Source organism: Mustela lutreola, chromosome 11, assembly GCF_030435805.1.
Source record: "Mustela lutreola isolate mMusLut2 chromosome 11, mMusLut2.pri, whole genome shotgun sequence".
Taxonomy (NCBI): Eukaryota; Metazoa; Chordata; class Mammalia; order Carnivora; family Mustelidae; genus Mustela; species Mustela lutreola.
This window is the reverse complement of record NC_081300.1, coordinates 92,573,288-92,592,859: the sequence shown is the minus strand read 5'-3', so window position 1 is coordinate 92,592,859 and position 19,572 is coordinate 92,573,288. Positions and strand designations below refer to the sequence as shown.

The following is a 19,572-nucleotide window of genomic DNA, read 5'->3' as shown; positions in this document are numbered from 1 at the left end:
CCATTCGGATAGCAAGTTCAGACCAAGTTAGGAATCCACTTCCCGCCACCTCCAGGGCTGGTCTGCTGGGATCCAGAAGAGGAGACATAGACTTTCTGGTGCTTCTGGAAGCGTCCTGGGAAATGGGAAACATCACAGAGTAAGCAGCAGCTCCCCTTAAGCACCCAGCCTGGTGATGGATGGGTTTCCTGGACGCAGGGCATGAGTGGTAGTCGTAAAGTTAATCGGGCATGTAAAGACATAACTAGAGAGTGACAGGCACGTACGGTGTCCAGCTAATTGGGCTCTTAATGTGGAGGCATTAGACAGGCAAACAGAACAGGCCGCCGATGCAGAGAGGGCCTTGTCTTCGACATGGAGGGACCTTCTGTTTCAAGACGCCCTGGGAAGTCGCAGCGTTTCAGCTTCAGGATCTGAGATTCCCTGACTGGTGCCCGTGGGAGGAAACTTGAGCTTCACCTCGTCTAACCCCCTCACAGTAAAGTCTGGGAAAAGGGCTCCCAGAGAACAGAGGCTTTTTAAGGTCTTTGACTGGAGAGAGAGAGAGAAGGTAGAATTCAAACCACGTCTTTTACCCCTGCCTTCCCAGCTCTCTAGCTTCAAAAATGCATTTTCTCTTCTAAAATAAAGGCAACACATGTTCGTGGTGGGAGGTTAAGGAAGCATATGGGGAGGCCAGCTAATCGGGTGCTGGAGGACGGAGGGAGACAGAGGCATTAAAGAAGCAAATTAAAAAAAAAAAAAAAAAGGAAATAAACGTTACTTATAATCCCACCACCCAGTGATTCCCACTGTGAATATTTGGGTGTGTTTCCTTTCTGATTTCCCTTTTTTTTTTTTTTTTTTGTCATGAAATTCGTTGCGTGTGTTCCAAACCCCAGTTTGCACCCTGACTACAGTTCTACATCCTGGGTTTTGGGGTGGGGGTCTTTTTCCTCCTTTAGCATAATAAGGAGGACATTCTCCCATGCGGTTTGCCCTCCTGCTTCCTTTCTTCCTTCAGTGCTTCCCCAGTGTGCCTAGGAATCACAGACGGAGCTGCCTTGAGACTCAGATTCCCAGACCCCGCCTGGATCCCGCAGACTCACTGTCCCCATGCTGCGCGCTGTCCCCATGTGATCCCCAGGCAGATGCAATTTTGAGAGCATCCCCCCACCCCTCCACACCCCCATGCATGGCTCCCCGAAGGGCTGCTCAGGGGGCATCTGCAGACCCATAGCTGACAAGGTCGGAGGCGGGGCTCCATGCCTCCGTATCCTTTTTGAATGCACGGAGGGTTGCCGGCATCCCTTGGGGTGCACACAGGGTGCTCCTGCCAAGACTGGTAAGAACACACATTCCTTCTGGGATAAAGAAGCCAAAATGTTTCATCACCAGGATAAAGACCCATCGGTGACCTGCGGTCTTCCGTGACGTAATTTCGATTTAGGTTCCTGCAACGTTTCCATGCTAAGTTTATGACCTTTGGCAGTGGCAGCTGTCCATGCTGAGGTCCTAGCACCGGGGGCTGCAGGGAGCGTATCCACACGAGTGGGCTGCAGGAAAGATCTTGGAGCAGAGAAGGAAGGTGTGCTCGTCCCAGCCCACGTGCGTTTCTGTCCTGATTTGTCTCTGCCGAATTCATGAGTAACAAGGGTTCCTGAGCTGAGACCTCTGAATAATGATCTTAAATCTGTTGTTTTTCCGTGCCATTTGCTGTACTGATAGGAGCTAATGAGACTCTCCCCATATAAGGCCTGTTCATGGGGCCTTTTGGCATTTAGGAGTGAACGGTGCAAGAAACAAGCATCTGGGTAGAGTCTTAAGAATGTGGGTTTAAATGGTGAGTGAGTCTGTGGCCTTGATTTTCCAAGAGAGGCAGGAAAGCCTCTGAGACTCCTGAGTAGAACACACTGTGGTTTAGAATTGGGTCATCTGGTCTGGGCTGTCTTCCTGAGGCTTGACCTGAGGCGGGAAGCCAGAAGGGTTTCATGGAAAGCAGCAATGATTTCCTGACCCAGAGAACTAGATGCTCACCCTCGCTGAGCAGCCCCAGGCCAGTCTCTCACCCTCTCTGTGCTGGGGGCCCTGCCCTGCCAGAGTAAGAAGAACAAACAAAATCTCACCATTTCCTGGCTAGGGCAGTGGATAAAGGAAGAAATAGTAAAAGAGGAACATGTGTATGAGGAAAGTGTCATCATGAATTCACCAAGGAACCCTGGGGTGCCATAAAGCACAGTTTGACCACCGCTGATTTAGCCCGACACCTTCTCTTTTACAAATGAGGAAACAAGTCCAGAGAGGCAAAATCCAGGGCCAAACTTCAGATTTCTCAACCCTACATTGAGGGCTCTTCAGGGAAACAAAATGCTGGGGGCAGCTGCGGGGTGTCTCGTCCCAAGCTCGGGCAGAGGGACGGAACCAGCCGGGGTAACTGCGTGTGTGTAACTTGGTGCTTACCAATGACTGAGGGTCTCCCTTAGTGCGGGGGCTACAAGCGGTGTTGAGCAGAGTGGAGATCAGACCGCTGAAGAAGATGCCTGTGGCTCTGTTCCAGAGCCACAGAGTGGCTGGGTGGAATTGCAGTTAAGAACAGGGACTCCAGACCGACTGTGCCTAGGTCTGGATCCCAGCTTTCTCCACCTCCCACTGTGAGACTGGTGTACATCCCTTAACCCCTCAGGTTTCCCACTTGGAAAATAGGAACAAGAATAGTGCCCAGCGTAGTGTGCTGCTGGAGGGACTCATTCAGAAGATCCAGGGGAAGGGCTTCGCTCTGCACCTGGCACATAGTAAGTGCTCAGTAAACACCAGCAAATGGCATTCTAGATGGAGGTTCTGCGACCTCAGGCTGGGGCTGGCGCCTGGTGACTGCCCCCGCCTGTCATCCTATAGAAACAGTTTCTAGGGAGAGCACAGGGAGGGCGAGAGAGGGAAGAGGAGGAGGAGAAGGAGAGGGTCGCTCTGGCTCTGCACATCCAGCCTCCCGAAGCAGCTCTGTCTGATGTGGGTCACAGTGGAGGCTCTGGGGGCCTACAGGCTGCTCTTGGCCCCTCCCGGGGCGGAGCGGCTCTCTGATGAATGAAGCACAAAGGGAGAAGCTGCTATTTATAACACTGGGAGTCAGAGCACTCGGAGGGGAAGGCAGGAACAAAGAGGGCCTGTGGGGAGAGTCTGCAGCAGGTGGCTGCCAGGCAGGGCGGCCGGAGATCTTCTAGAGCCTGTGATTCCCAAATTGTCTCCCAGCAGTTCTCATGCCCATGGTGCCCACGGGTGGGATTCGGCCCATGGGGGGAGTGGGGGCAGGGTCCAGCTGCATCCCGGGAAGGGGAGCAGGTGTGCTAGGGATGGGGATAGAGAAGACCCACGATGACGAGCAGCTGCAAGTAAACTTGGAGATGCCAATGAAGACATCCAAGTGAAGACGTCAGGGAGACAATTAGATAAACAGAGCTGGAGCTCAGAAGGCAGCTTCCCTGGAGGAGGTGACAGGAGACAGAGAAAGTCTAGATCAGGTGCTTAGCCTGAGGTCAATAGAAGAGATGGACGATATGGGACATGGATCTGCCGTGGTCTGAACACGTATCAGAATTTCACCTACGTGTGCCTTATTTTGGGGAAGAGTCCAGCAGTGACCATCAGACACTCAGGAACCCAGGACTCAGAGAAGGGAGACCTCAGCTTGATACCGTGGGAGATGCCAGTGGTCCCTGGTCCTGTAGAGCCCTCCTGACTCTGCATCTGCTTCCAGGCGCCTGGTGGACCGTCTGGAGAACATGAGGAAGAATGTGGCCGGGGATGGGGTGAACCGCTGCATCCTGTGTGGAGAACAGCTGGGGATGCTGGGCTCCGCCTGTGTGGTGTGTGAGGACTGTAAGAAGGTACCGCCACCCTTCTCTCCCTGCTTCCCCGCCCATCTCATGCACGGGGCCAGACCTGGGCTCCAGCCAAGCCCTGGGTCTTGGGGATGGAACTTGGATCCTGAAGCATGTTTGCCAACATATATACTCCTTTGGAGGTGCTCCCATGCCTGACTATCTTCTAGGCAGCCCTGATTCTGGTTCCTGTCCGAGAAGATGCTCTGACTCTTCTGTCCCCTTGGACCTCAGCTCCATCCAGGGTGAACTAGGACTTGAGCTATGGTTAAGTCTCCAAGTGTCCTGGTTGTGGCTGAGCGAGTTATGTATCAGGCTCAAAAGTGTGCCAGGCAGGTGTCTACACCGTGTGTACATGGAGGGTTGGCCCAACCTCTCTTACCCTGGCTTAGAAAGATCCTCTCCGGCCAAGTTAGAGCCATTGATTGGGCTTCTTGAGCATTTTTTTCTTGAAGGGGAGTCTTCTGTGCTCCCTCCTCCTGCACCTTCCCCTCAAGCTATCAGCCCTTGATTCGGCCCATGAGTTCCAGGACACGATACAACTACCCTTGGTTCTGCCCGATTCCCAGGAGAGGGATGCGGGGGGAGCACCTGAGCTGGGGACATCCATGATGTCACTTGGCATCTCCTGCTTGGGGTCCCCCTTAGCATTTAGAATGCAATACCGGGGAAAGTTTATCCAAGTTAAAACACTTACCGGCTGTAGTCCATGAGATAGCAAAAGCTTCATGACCTATTGGGTTTTCCTTTTTGTCTTGACTGCCAGGCAACTCAGCCAAAATATAATGTTCAAACCATCACACAGTCATAGCTTTTATAAGGATAACTTTGTTCTCCTCAGAGAGCTGAACCTGCAACCACAAGCCAGGTTAGGTCCAATTCATGGGGAAAGAAAGAAGAACCCATTTAATAAACAAACAAATATATGGGCCTCTCCACTGGGAAAACCAGGTCCATGATCTCCCCTGTGTGGACACTGAAAACTCGGACCCCACAGGGACTCTTGAAGAACTCAAGAGAATTTACTCATCCAGGGCTGGAGAGTGACTCTAGTTCTTGTTGTTGGAAAGCAAGACTCAGACTGGAACTTGAATCCTAATTGGCCTTGGCCATGGGAGGGAGGTGAGAGAGAGAGAGCTCAAGCTCTTGACATCCATCAAGAGAGAATGGGGCTTAACGGCCACCCTTCCCAGGCCCTTCGCCCCGATCGCTGGCAGCTCAGACAGAGCCTGGCATGTCTGAGTGTGCTCTGGCCTATATTTTGTCCCCAGAATGTCTGCACCAAGTGTGGAGTGGAGACCTCCAATAACCGCCCGCATCCCGTGTGGTTATGCCAAATCTGCCTGGAGCAGAGAGAGGTGAGTGCATTAGTCCCGTCTGACTTTGGGGACACCCTTCCGTGTTAGTCCAGCTCCCCCTTCCTCACTGTAACCAGGGGAACAGGGTGGCAGCCGCGGGCTGGGGAACCGGGTAAGGGATTGGTACAGAGGTGCCAGCTCAGCGGTGAACGCTGGCGGAAGAGTGATGTTTGAGTGAATTTCTCTTCTCCCCCTTCCGTTGACTTTTCTCTTCCTAGAAGTAGGGAGTGTACACATTTAAGAGGTGGAAGGCTTGGAGTCCACTTACGGTCCTTCCACTCTCTTGTGGGGTAACCTTATGGCAGTTCCTCACCTTTCTGACATTCAGCTTTCTCCATCAAGAAAATGGGTATACTTAGACCCGGCTACTGAGTGTTTGGGGGATAGTGTGTGAGTCACATAGGAATTGTGACAGGCTCTGTACTGTGGGCAGGGAACAATGTATTTTTTTAAAAAGATTGCTTTTATTTATTTGACAGACAGAGATCACAAGTAGGCAGAGAGGCAGGCAGAGAGAGAGAGGGAAGCAGACTCCCTGCTGAGCAGAGAGCCCAATGCGGGGCTCCATACAAGGACCTTGAGATCATGACCTGAGAGGAAGGCAGAGGCTTTAACCCACTGAGCTACCCAGGTGCCCCCTGCAGGGAGCAATGTTAAAAACTGGCACTTGTGGAAGCAGTACTCTTAGTGCTTGGCCGCCGTGTCTTCATCCTGTCTTCCCCTAGGTGTGGAAGCGATCCGGAGCATGGTTCTTCAAGGGCTTCCCCAAACAGGTCCTCCCACAGCCTATGCCCATAAAGAAGACCAAGCCCCAGCAACCTGTCACTGAACCTGCTGTTCCTGAGCAGGTCACACCTGAGCCCAAGCATGCGGCCCGGGTTCCGAGCCGAGGTAAGACAAAACAACTTCTCCTTTTAAGACCAAGGACACATCTTGGCTAACTGGTCTACCTGGAGCATGTCCTGACATCATGTCTTGTGTTTCCACCTAGCTGGTGGACAGCCAGCCTCAGGGCTTGGGTTTAGGACCCCTTTGTCCTCTGCGCAGCTCAGAGGAAGAACCCTTTTCAAGAAAGCAGCCCAGGAAACCAGTTGGAGCTTCCTCAAAAAGTCAAAGATAGGGCTACGCTACAATCTAGCAGTCGCACTACTGGGTATTTACCCAAAGAATACAAAACACGAATTCAGAGGGGTACAAGCATCCCAATGTTTATAGTGGCATTGTTTACAGTAGCCAAGATAGGGAAGCAGCCTGTGTCCACCAATTGATGAATGAATAAAGAAGACATGGTAGCCATAAATATAGAAATATACACAATAGAATATTACTCAGCCATGAAAAAGAATGACATCATGCCGTTTACAACAACATGGATGGAGCTAGAGAGTATAATGCTAAGTCAGGCAGAGAAAGATGAGCACCATATGATTTCACTCATATGTGGAATTCCAGAGGCCACAAGTGAGCAAAGGGAGGGAGAGAAACCAAGATATAGTCCCTTAACTGTAGAGAACACACTGATGGCTACTGGAGGGGAGCGGTGGGGGATGGGTGAAGGAAGTGACGGGGATGGAAGAGGGCACTTGTCATGATGAGCACAGGGTCTTGTGTCTAAGTGTTGAGTCACTATATTGTACACCTGGGATGAATGTAACACTGCATAGTGAAGTGTGATACAGCGGCACTATCGTATCGTATAGTGCAATATGGTAACACTCTTGTCCAATGGTGAAATTAAAATAAAAACTTTTTTTTAAAGATTATTTAAAAATAATCTTTTATTTATTTATTTGACAGACAGAGATAGGCAGAGAGGCAGGCAGAGAGAGGAAAGGACTCAGTCTTCCTGCTGAGCAGAGGTCCCGATGTGGGGCTCGATCCCAGGACCCCGGGATCATGACCTGAGCTGAAGGCAGAGGCTTTAACCCACTGAGCCACCCAGGTGCCCCTAAAATAAAAACTTTTTAAAAGGAAAGGGTCGCACAGGGAGCTCTCCAGCAATACCAGGCGGCCAACACCTTTCGTTGTCATCTCTGATGGAGTATTTAGAGGTACCACAGAGGTGGAAATTAAAATTAGAAACTGAGAGACTCCCATCATCGTGGTACACACTGGAGCCTGAGTGGGACTTGCTGGGAAGGACCTCCTTGTCCCTGTGACTCCTATCAACCATCAGTAGAGTATCTGAAATTGTACTAATTAAAAGTGAAAGATGAGTAAAAGGGAAATTGCTAAAAGGAAATTACCATGGCTATAGATATTATCATCCTTATCCAAGTAATATTATTAATTAGTAAAATGAATGATAAAAGGGAGAGGTAAAAAAATAAAAAAGAAGGAAAAAAGCAACTCTAATACGAACATGTTTTAATTGCCGGAGACCAGTAGGCTTGACCAGACGAGGCCCTTGTAATGAGCTCAGTGAACACTAAGTGATAAAATCTGGTCTGAATGTCAGTTCTGGAGGTCAGTGCCGCCAGCAATGCTTCTGAAAGGTAGGTGGTAGTCGAAGGTCTCCGAGCTGAAATGTCCTACTGGGTCTCCCATAAGATGACTTCTCAAGGGGTCCTGTACAGTGCTTGGCACTCAAAACACATCCTCCAGACGCTTTCTTCCCGATGTGGCCCAAGCCAGGTCTATTCCTTGCAGAGAATTACTGAATTCTCAACATACACCACATCCCCAAGGAGCCCCCAGTCTAATCTCCGCAACAGCCTTCTTCCTGGTTAAGCTTTCCCCGCTGTAGACTGGGAAGACTGCACAGCCTCACCATCAAGATCTGGGACATCTGAGACCAGGATGACCCGAATCTCAGTTCTAGCTCTATGAGTCACCTAGCCTTCTGAGACTCTCCTCGTCTGTGAAATGAGGTTAATAACTCACTGGGTTACTGTGAAGATTAAATGAGATACTAGATGGTAGGTGCTTTGCAGAATGTAGTGCTTAGTAAATATTAACCAATATCGTATAATGTTAAAGACACAAACACACACATCGATAGTATGAATGAGCTTATCAGATAAACTCTGGACAAAGCAAATAGCTCCCAAACCATTCATATCACTAGAAAGAAAACATCAGCAGCATTGCACAGTGACACATGAAAAATTATTGGTGGTAACATCCAGTGCTGGTGGAGGTAGGGGACATGGGTACTTTACAAACTGTTGGTAAGACTATAAATCGTCTCCAGGCTTTTGCAAAGTGTTATGGCAGAATTTATTAAAATTCAAAGTGTACGTCCCACATGATCAGGCAGTCCCTCTCTGGGAATATATCTAGCAACAATCAAAGGGCCAATATAAACAGATATTTGTGTAAGTGTATTCACTGTATCATTATTTATGGTAGCAAAACCCCTGGAAAACCCTAACTGTCCATTAATGGGATTGTTTAATGGATGATGGTACAACCACACCATGCTATATTGGGCCTCTTTTAAAATCGAATGATGGAAATGTGTATTATGGATTTGGAATGATGCCCACGATAGAAGCTTTCGATACCCTTTTAACAAAACCTTATTGAACACCCAGGGAGTTCCAGACTCTGTTCTGTGCCCCAGGACTACAGTGTTACGTGGAACAGACAAGATCCTTGCCCTCAAGCGGCTAAAATTGTCCTGGGGAAAACAGATACTCGACAAACAGCACGGCCAAATACCACCTAATACCAGATAGTGATGGGGTCCGGAGGACAGATGAAGCAGGTGCAGGGGACAGGTGTGGCAGGAGGCTCTGTGTTGGATGGAAAGGTCACAGAAGGGCTGTCTGAGGAGCTGGTAGAGAGGGCTTATGGAACATTTGGGAATGCCATGTGCAAGAGGACCTGAGGTTGGAGCATGCCTGGTGAGTCCTGGGGAAACTCAAGCGAACAGATAACATTCTAGAACAGTTTGTATGATCCTTGGCTAATGATCCCAGTTTGTTCTTTTTAAAACTTGTGCGTGCTCACACGGGCTCATGCATGCAAAGGAAATCATGTGAAATAGTGAATGGGAGCTACATCCCAGGGGAAGGTGGGCGAGGGGACTTCCAGCTCATTTTATAAAAGTTCCTGAGAGTGGCAGGAACTTTGTGCGCTCCTTAAGTGAGGGCTCACCCAAAACTGTAAAACAAGGGCTCCCCCATCATATCTCTCTCTCTCTCTCTCTCTCTCTCCAGGTGACACTGAAGACAGGAGGGGCCCAGGTCAGAAAACAGGTGGGTCCTGCTGACTCTGTCTTGTATTTTGGGACAGGAGCCCTTCTATCCTTCTATCCGATCCCTCTGTTGCCCTTTCTCCATTTAACATGCGATTTCCCCTCCAGGTCCTGAACCAGCCTCCGCACCCGGGCGAGGAAGCTATGGGCCTCCTGTGCGCAGGGCCTCCGAGGCACGCATGAGCTCAACCAGCCGGGACTCAGAGAGCTGGGACCACGGCCACGGTGGGGCTGCCGGCGACTCCAGCCGGAACCCAGCAGGTAGGAGACATGGGCAAATCCAGACGGGCTTCCTGGATGAGGAGAATCCAAAGGAATGGCGGTGACAGTGTTTTAGTCCATGTATTCTGTATTTATTGAGCATCTGCTACATACCACATTAGATGTTGGAAAGACAACTGAGAAACAATTCTGCCTCTAAACAGATATGTTTGGTAATATCTGTTTCCTGCTCTAATGCCAACTTTCAGGAAAAGGTAGGAGGATTTGCCCTCCTCTCTGGAAGCCCTGAGGAAAATGCAATGTGTCTCTGAGCAGAGTTGAGACACTTCCCTCTCACAGACCCACTCAAGTTCTTTATTTTTCTTGGCCAGTGGCCTCTGCTGTCCATGAGACAGGGTCAGTCAGCATGGCCAGGATGTCGCTCATACTGCTCTCGGCTCACTGGTGCCCAGTACCTCTGGCTGTACTCGTGGGGGATTTATTTGCCAAGAGTGCCCACTGGTGGGAGTCCTTGGTTCATGGACTTTGGGAAAAGTGTCTGCTGGATGAGAGAGATCAAAGCTCCCTGCCTCCTGTGGGATCCCTTAGAGCCACTTCATTTCCTTTTTAAGCGAGGACATGAGACTGTGTCCAAACTTGGGTGGGCTGAATATTCAGGTCCCATATTGACCTCTGGCTTCTCTTCCTCAATAGTGGGTCTGCAGCTTAGTCCCTCTTCTTCTTCTTGGCAAGAGAGCTGGGCACGTACCCTGTGCTTAATCCACTGTGCACACCCCCCTAATGAACCTGTGATTCAGATTCATAGAGAAAGGAGGATTTCTCAGCTCTGCAACATCACGAGATATTTGTTGTCTACTTACTATGGGCCAGATGTTGGCCCAAGCTCTTCTCATACATCTCCTTTAATCCTTGTCACAGCCCCCAACCCTGTTATGAAGACTTCTATTATTACCATTTTACCAGTGGAGACACTGAGCTCAGAGAAGTGCTGCCACTGGGCCAAGGTCACACAGCTGATCATTGGTTCCGGAAATTAAACCCATGTCTGTCCAACATCAAAGCTTGTGCTTGTTTTTCTCTTCTGGAGGTGAAGTTTTTATTAACAGTGCTTTTTAAAGAAAGCATCTTTTTAAATGGTGGTAAAATACACTTAATATTAAATTTACCGTTTTAATTACTTTTAATAGTAGCATTAAGTGCGTGCACACTGTCCACTAACCAGCTGCAGAGCCATTTCATCCCCAACTGAATCTTTTACCCATTAAACAATAATTCTGCATTCCGTTTTCCCCCAGCCCCTGGTAACCACTAACCACTATGGATTAGCTTATTCTTGGCATCTCATATAAATAGAATCACATAGTATGTGACCTTTTGTGACTGGCTTCTTTCACTGAGCATCCTGTGTCCAGGGTTCATTCATGTTGTGGTATGTATCACAACCCGGAATTCCTTTTTAAGGCTAAATAAGATCCCCGTGCATGGATAGACATTTTGTTTATCCATTCATCTGTTGATTGATCTTTGGGTTGTTTTCACATTTTGGCTGTTCTGAATAATGAACATTGATGTGCAAATATCCATTTGAGTCTCTGCTCTTAATTGGGTGGGGGGGTAGGTCTATGCCTAGAAGTGAGATACCTGGACCATATGGTAATTGTATGCTTAATTTTTTAGGAACCATCCATTCTGGTTCTACAGCAGCTTCACCAGTTTACATTCTCACCAGAAATACACAGGCTTCCAGTTTCTGCACATTTTCACCAATATTTGTGTAGTGTGTGTATGTGTGTACCCATCCTAATGCATGTGAACGGGTATCTCATATTTTTTATTTCCATTTCCTTGATGATTAGTGATGTTGAGCATCTTTTCGTGTGTTCATTGGCCATTTGTATATTTCCTTTGGAGAAATGTCTGTTCAAGCCCTTCACCCATTTTTTCATTGGGACGTTTGTTATTATTGTTGAGTTATGGGAGTTCTTCATATATTGTGGATATTAATCCCTTTGCAGATCTATGATTTGTCAATATTTTCTCCTATTCTGTGGGCTGCCCCATCACCCCATTGATAGTGTCCTTTGATGCACCAAAGTTTTAAATTTTGATGAGTCCCATTTTTCTTTTGTTTTCTGTGTTTTGGGAGTCATATTCAGTTACTCCAAATATTTATTTATTTATTTATTTGAGAGAGAAAGAGCGTGCAGTGGGGAGAGGCAGAGGGAGAGAGAGAATCTCAGTCTCACGAACCTGAGATCATGACCTGAGCCGAAACCAGGAGTCAGATGCTCCACCAACTGAGCTACCCAGGCGCCCCTTCTTTGATCCATTTTTAGTGAACTTTTGTATATGAAGCCTGTGCTTTTAGCCTCTGTATTATTTTGCCTCTTGAGGGAAAAGACAGTCACACAATACTCCTGAGCCAGATTTGAACCCCTGTCCCTCAAGAGTCAGAGTAAATACTACTGCCATCTAGGAAGTTTTAGCATCCACCTGCCCCATCTTGAGCTGAGTTCATTGCTCCCACCTCTGAGTTCCCAGAGGACTGACACTCAGCTTTAATTAGTGCTTGTCACCATCTAAAACATAGTAATGCCAGAATCTCTTTCCCTGAGAGCAGTAGAAGACAGGGGATCAGTGTATCCATGTACCTTGGGTGTGTGTTAAAAAGCACTCGTTCCTCTGCCCCACTCCAGACCTACTAAATCAGAACTTTTGGGGTCAGGAACCAGACTCTGCACTTCTTAAGGAAACTCTTCCAGTGATTTCCATGAAGGCCGAAGTTTGAGAACCATTGCTCAAGAGCCTGAAAAGTTAGATATATGAGTTTGGATGTTTTCTTGAAGGAGCTAGGGAGCCACAGAAGGATATTGAGCAAAGGGCCAGCATCTTGTATTTTTATATCATTCACACATCCCACAGTATGGCGACTCAAGTCCTAGCTGGGGGCACTGGGGTTACTCAGAGGGGCCTGTTGCTCCAGCCACCTCGTGCTACCTAACCTCTTTGTACCGTCTGCAGAAGGGAGGATTGCAACCCTTCCCGATCTCCTGCAGCCCGGATGCCCTTGCTGTGTAGTAAAAGGCGCAGTCATGCCGGCAGCCCTCGGTGATGAGCCAGACTAAGCCCCAGAGGGAATTCTGTCAGGAGTTCTGAGGGTGACTTGCAACTCAGGTCCCAGATCCTCAGCAAGAATCAAGTCAGCCCTGCATGTCCCATTCATTAATCCTGACACCTCCCAGTGTCCCCTTCTTTGCAGATCTGGGCCATGGAGTTAGTGCCCTGGAATAAACCAAAATCATCCTGACTTTTCTTTAGGCTGCAGAGTTTTGTCTGGGCATCAATAGCCCTTTCATGTTGGTACGCCCAAACTCCAAGTCCAAACTCCACCTACACCAGGAAGCTCTTCCCGTCCCCCTAGCCAAAGGTTGCCTCTTGCCTCCATCCCCTGCGATGCTCCTTATTTACCTCTATGGCCATGTCAGTTCAGTGTCAAGGGCACAAACACCAGAACAGAGCACAAACACTCAGCTCTACCACCTGCCAGCTGCATGTTCCCATTTTACAGATCAAGACAGCAAGCTTTCAATTATTATAAAATGAAAAGAATGGCAGTAATCAGTCTTATCTTCTGGGGTTGCTGTAAAGGGTTAAGTGAACTGAAACCTCACAGTGGTCCTTGTAAAGTTCTCGGAACACAGCCCGGCATGCCGTGGGACCCCAGGGTGCATGATTATTCACTTTCTACCTCCTGGGGCAGGTATAACATAACCTGCCCCAGGTTATTTTTGGAGTCAGACGAACGTGGTTGAAGGTCCTAGTTGCTTCCAAGCTAAGTGACCTTGGGCACACTTGAACTGCCATTTTCTCTACTGCAAAATGGGGACCACACACGACTTTGAGTTCTGAGGGTTCCAGAAAGTGATGCTTATGGCCTGGCGCATCTGAACCACTCAGTGAATGTGGGCTATTACTGCTGTTTTATAAGCTCATTATCTCAGGGTCTGTCTCCTTCCTCCGGACCATGCACTCTTAGAGGAATTAAGATGGGTTTTGTCCATCTTTTCTAGGGATTGGCTCTTGGTAGACATTGAATGAGCAAGTGAGTGAGTGAATGAATGAATGAACAAGGACCCAAATGAACAAACCACAGTGCTACTGCAGGACCCCAGCCAAAGGTTGCAAATTACCTGCTGTCATTAGCATTCAAGCACCCCTCCAGCAACAAAGAGCTGAGTTCAGGAAAGGTGGGATCCAGACCAGTGAAATGCACGAGGACAGAGCTTTCTTCCAGAAATGTCATACCTTCTGGATGTATGTACACAGGCACTGCTATGTACATTATCCCCTTGGATCCCCCAGTAGCTGCGCAGGAGACAGTAGCATCTGATGGTCTCAGGCAGAATCTGGAGACCAAATGCTTGAATTAAAACCCTGGCTCTGCCACACCAATAAGGAGACATTAGTGAGCTCCTTAGTCCTCTGTGTCCAGCTTCCCCATTTGTAAAATGGAGATAATAAAGCACCCACTTCATGAGGTATAGAGATTAAATAGGTAATATTTAAAGTCCCTGAAACATGGAACATGGTAAGCATTAAATAAATGTTAAGTCATTATTATCCTATAGTTATCCTATAGACAGAGCTGTTGCCTCCATGAGACATTTGAGGTTCAGAAAAGGTGATGACCAGCCCAAGTCACACAGTTTATATGAGAAGCTGGAGGCAGAGCTAGGTGTGTGTGAAAACGGAGACCAGAGTCAACAATAATAATATTTAGGGCATCTGGTGGCTCAGTGGGTTAAGCCTCTGTCTTCAACTCAGGCCATGATCTCAGGGTCCTGGAATTGAGCCCTGAATCAGGCTCTCTGCTCAGCAGGGAGCTTTCTGCCTGCCTCTCTGCCTACTTATGGTCATTCTCTCTTTCTCTCTGTGTCAAATAAACAAAATCTTTAAAAAAATATATTAATATTTAGAGTTTACTCTAATAATAATAATATTTAGAGTTTACTCCATGCTAGGTGCTATTCTGGGCCCTTTGCTTGTACTGTACCATAGCATCTCTGTGCAACCCTAGGAGGGAGGTACTATTTTGCAAATCAGGAGACAGAGGCCCAGAGAGGGCAAGACACTTGCAGAAGGTCACACAGGTGGAGACAGCATCATGAAACCTTTGCTTTTTGCCCCCCGTGTCACTGCTGTGACTTGCACAGGGGGTCTGAGTGTGGCACAGAGAGAAGGCACGGAGAGGAGGAGGGGGTCTGCACTCAGTTCAAACCCAGAAGGCATTGCCTCGTGCCAGCAGACCAGTTCAAGGCTTCCTCCTGCTTCCACTCTGTGTCCGCATGCGCGGGTATGTGCGCGCGCACGCGCAGAACAAGACAGGTTCTTTCTTTTCCCCTGCAGGTTTGCGACGGGCCAACTCCGTGCAGGCCTCCAGACCCGCCCCGGCCACCATGCAGAGCCCCGCGCCACCCCAGGCCGCACAGCCAGGTACCTGCCGCCTGCCCACCCAGACTGTCACTCAGCTGGGACCCCGGTATCTCCTGTCCTTGCTTCCAGAGCCCGCCCGGCTTTCTGCAAAGCCACAGCCACCACCAAACCCTCAGCTCTGCAAAGATCCTGGCCATGAGTAATCCTCCAGGTGGGGAAGATGGGCACAGTGAGAGGGCACCAACAGACCCATGATGACAGGCTTCTTCAGGCTCTGTCACTCCCTTTCATAGTCCTTAACTCATGCACCTGCCACCTGCCCTCTTACTTCACGTCTTTCTTGAAATCGATTCACTTGAAAAACGCAATGGAGAAAACTTGGTATCGCAGACTCTCTCAAGGAAGTGCTGGGGACCGATGCTCCCAGAAGTGTGAGAGTCAGGAGGACATGGTGACCAAAGAGATGAGTAATATGGGAAAATCCATACGAATATGGATTGCATAAAGCAGTAGCAATAATGCCTGACTGGTGCAGTTAACATTGTGTTATTTTAAGAGGAACCTGTAATAATGTGAGAACCCAGTATCCCATGTCCTAAAGATACGGAGCAGTTTGCTAGGGTTATCCTAACAAAGTATCATGCACAGAGTGGCCTGAAAGTACTGATCTTCATAGTCTCACAGTTCTGAAGGCCAGAAGTCCGAAATCAAGGTGCTGGCAGAGGTGGCTCCTCCTGGAGGCTTTAGGGAGAAGCTCCCGTTGGCCCACAGCTTCCTTGGCCGGTTGGTGGCCTTCTCCCTGTGTCTTCACACCGTCTTCCTTCTACGTACCTCTCTGTGTCCAAATCTCTCCTTTTTTAAGGGACATAGCCGTCTGGTGTTAGGGCCCACCCTGATGACCTCATGTCAACTTGATCGTCTGCAGAGACCCTCTTTCCAAATAAGGCTGCATTCAGAAGGACTGAGGGTTAGAACTTCAGCATCCTTTGGGGAGTTCAGTTCAACCCATTGCAGGGGGTAATTATAAAAATTAATGCGATGAAAATAGAACCACGCAGTGAGACTGTCTGTGTGCCGGCCTGCTGAAGGGTCTGAACCCAAGGCCTGTTCTTTTTTGCTCAAAAGGGAAATTCACAAAAGTTAGAGAGGTGTTAGAGACGAAGTAGCACCTAAATGAGACGTTTCCATGATGGAGTCGGTATTGACAGGCAGTGGGAACTGAAATGACTTTCTTGCTGTTTCTTGTTTCAACATTACTCCAAGCCCCCTTCTGTGGCTCTCCCTTGCATCCTATGCTATGGGAAATGTAGTTGTAAAGAATCCACTGGACTAGGAATGATCCCATAGTAGTGGATGGTGGAGTCAAGGCATAAACCTGCATATCACCTCACAACAATTCCAATTCCATTTCATTTATCAACTTTGTAGCAGTCGGTGAGACACAGCCATTTCACAGAGGAGGAAGCTGAGGCCCAGGAAGGAAGCACTGGGGCTTGAACCCAGATCTTTCTGACCTCAGAGACCCCCAGTGGGACCATTTTTGCATCCCTGGGTGCCTGTGGCCATCACCTGCTGCCTCCAGGCCTCTGTCCACAGTCCTTAAATGAAGGGGGATAGGGAAGAACACCCAAATGATACCACCTTGTCTGCTCTGTCGCTCTCTCTTTCCCCATTCAGGGCCTCCAGGAGGCAGCAAATCCGGCACTGGACCCGCAGGACGCTTTCCAGATCAGAGACCAGGCAAATGTTCTTTCTTCCCATATCTGCCCAGTGGGCACCCCTCTTCCTGTGGGAGAGCAGGGGCTGCCAGACCTTCACTCCCTCTGTACCCAGAGACCCATCTGATGAGCTCTGAGGGGTCTTCCTAATTCCAAAACTCTAGATGGTCCTCACTAAGATGACATAGCTAGAAAAAGACAGCACATACAGTGGTTAAGAACACAGACTGCCTGGATTCAAATCCAGGCTCCTTTCCTCTCCAGCTGTCAAGTCACTTAACTTCCCTGAGCCTCTGTTTCCTTATCTCTAAGATGGGCATAACCTCACAGAGTCGATGGGAAGATTAAGCAAACCAAGACATATAAAACCTTAGCCCATGGCCTGGAGTGGATTAGGATCATGCTAAAAGATGGTGATTCTTCATATGAGGAGTATGACTCATATCAGTTACTAGAGCTACGGCTTACTCATTGCTTTCTAGCTCACCAGGTACTGTTTTAAGTGCCGTCCATGTAGTAATTTTTTAAAAGAATATCTACTAGTTTTGAGCACCTCTAGGTATTACAATTCCCATTTTACATGTGAGGAAACTGAGGCTCAGAGACATTAAGTAACTTGCCCCGGGACACACAGCAGAGAGGCCCATGGCACTGCCTACTGAGTCTGGGTGGGGCCCGGGAACCCATTTTTGCAAGCTTCCCTAGGTGGTTTTGATAAAGGCAACATTCAGAGGACCCGTGAATAACATGATGCAGTACCCCTGTCCCCTGTCAGCTGGTTGTGGTGATCCTCCATGGCTGGTCTGGGTGATTCTGGTCCCCTGGCCTCCTGTCAGCTGGATCTGGCAATCCTCCACGGCTGGGCTGCATGGTTCTGGTACCTTGCCAAACACATGGTATACAGTAGGTGCTTATCACTAGCGGTAACACTGCAGCAGTTGCTGATGTCACCGCACAGAGACTCAGCTGACTCTTTCCCGCCCTCTCCCCATCTCCCCTGCAGAGGTGGCTCCCGGTGACTCTGGCTATGCCGGGGCCACTGCCCCACCCCGGGAGGAGAGAACAGGGGGAGTTGGGGGCTACTCAGCAGTTGGCGCCAGGGACGACCGAGCGGGCCCCCCACTGGGCCCCTATTCCCAAGCCTCTGCTGCTGCCCCCCAGCCTGCCGTGGCCCCTGCCCGCCAGCCCCCACCCCCAGAGGAGGAGGAGGAAGAAGCCAACAGCTACGATTCGGATGAAGCAAGTAGGTGGCACTTACGGGAGGAGTGTCTGGGGAGAGTCACTCTGGGGTGTCGTCCCCGGGGGCAGAGGAACAGGCCCCTGTATGCCAAGCCTAATAAACATACCAACCAAGTTATAAAGATACAGGTTGGTGTTACTAACTTCACAAAGCAACATCAGCTTTCTAAAGAATAGAAGCTATGTGTATTTTTATTGTGATAAACACGGAACATCAGAGCTACCGTCTGCATCATTTTAAAGAATATGGTTTGACTGTATTTGCGATGCTCAGTTTGGTGGTTCCTCAGCGAGTCAGACGGAAATATCACATGGCCCAGCATTTCATGTCTTTCTTTCTAGCTAGATGTATGTACTTTGATAGCCTCTAAAACTCTTTAACGTATATCTTCTAGAAGTAATATCTTAACCATAATTTAAAAATTCCTAGACATTTCCTCCTACATCCATCCCTTCAGTGACTTGTAAAGTGCCTGTTCTAGGCCTTGCCCATTCAGTCCCAGAGTCCTAGGGACACACATGCACAATACACCCCAGTGACAGTCATCCTGGGTGTGTCGGAGCAGCAAGGGAGAGCTGCCATGGCCTTTGTGTGCCGGAGGGAGACATGGATGGACGAGTGTCTGGATCTAATATGTATTGTGGGGTTGGGAGCATTGCAAGAGCTCCTAGTCAGGGGGACAGACAGGACACAGATGGAAGAAGTGACCCATGGTCATTTTCAGTGGCCTGGCTTTGACCCGTCCTGTCGCCTCTCCTTGATGGAAAATGGCAGAATATTCCAGGCAGAGGCAAAAGCAAATGCTCAGACTCATTTCTTCCTGTTGTGACTACGTGAGCACCGACTGTGTCCTCTGTACTGTGCCCAGTGGGGACACAGCAATGAACGAGATAGTCACAGCCCTTGCCGTCAGGGGGCTCTTGGTCTAGCAGGATGGGAAATCAGTAACTGGGTAGCTGCACACACGATTAAGTGAGAGTAAGTGACCACAGGTGTGCTGAGGGCTCCAAAGGAAAGGAGGGTCTACCAGGATGGGGTATCCAGAGCAGGGACCGAGTATTCCCCACTGTAGGCTCAGTGCCTCCACCAGACTGGGCACATAATAAGTACTTAGGAAATGTTTGCCGAGTGACTGAACGAATATTCTCTTGGTTCCTGCCTCGGCCTCCTTCAGCCACCCTGGGTGCCCTGGAGTTCAGCCTTCTCTACGACCAGGACAATAGCTCCCTGCACTGCACCATCATAAAAGCCAAAGTAAGTGAGAGGCCAAGCTGGGGACCTCTCAGAATGCTCAGGCATGTCTCGGGGACTTGGAGATGGCATGGGTGACCGGGCCTGTCTATGTCTGACAGTGACAGTGATGAGAAAGGGGCAGGAATTAGCCATGGATGCTTCCTTTGGAGGACTTCCTTTGGGGGGTGGGTGTAGGGGGGGTTTCACCGGGCTGTCGCTGCCTCCTGGGAGTGGAGGCAGCCGCCAGTCAAGGGCAGAGCTGAAATGGGCCAGGCTATGTCCGCAGCCTCTGGAGGGACTGAAGCAGAGGGGC

At 49.2% G+C, this 19,572-nt stretch overlaps 1 protein-coding gene across 8 annotated transcripts in view; it reads left to right on the top strand.

Annotated features, from left to right (window-relative positions):
• RPH3A (rabphilin 3A) overlaps positions 1-19,572 on the top strand; it is a 100,177-nt gene that overhangs the window by 56,112 nt on the left and 24,493 nt on the right. For all 8 annotated transcript variants that reach the window (XM_059139441.1, XM_059139438.1, XM_059139437.1 and 5 more), the window contains 9 exons: positions 3,731-3,860; positions 5,126-5,212; positions 5,938-6,103; positions 9,376-9,414; positions 9,522-9,674; positions 15,042-15,128; positions 16,746-16,808; positions 17,790-18,029; positions 19,201-19,280. In XM_059139441.1, coding sequence (XP_058995424.1) covers positions 3,731-3,860; positions 5,126-5,212; positions 5,938-6,103; positions 9,376-9,414; positions 9,522-9,674; positions 15,042-15,128; positions 16,746-16,808; positions 17,790-18,029; positions 19,201-19,280 — 1,045 coding nt within the window. The remainder of the gene's footprint in view (positions 1-3,730; positions 3,861-5,125; positions 5,213-5,937; positions 6,104-9,375; positions 9,415-9,521; positions 9,675-15,041; positions 15,129-16,745; positions 16,809-17,789; positions 18,030-19,200; positions 19,281-19,572) is intronic.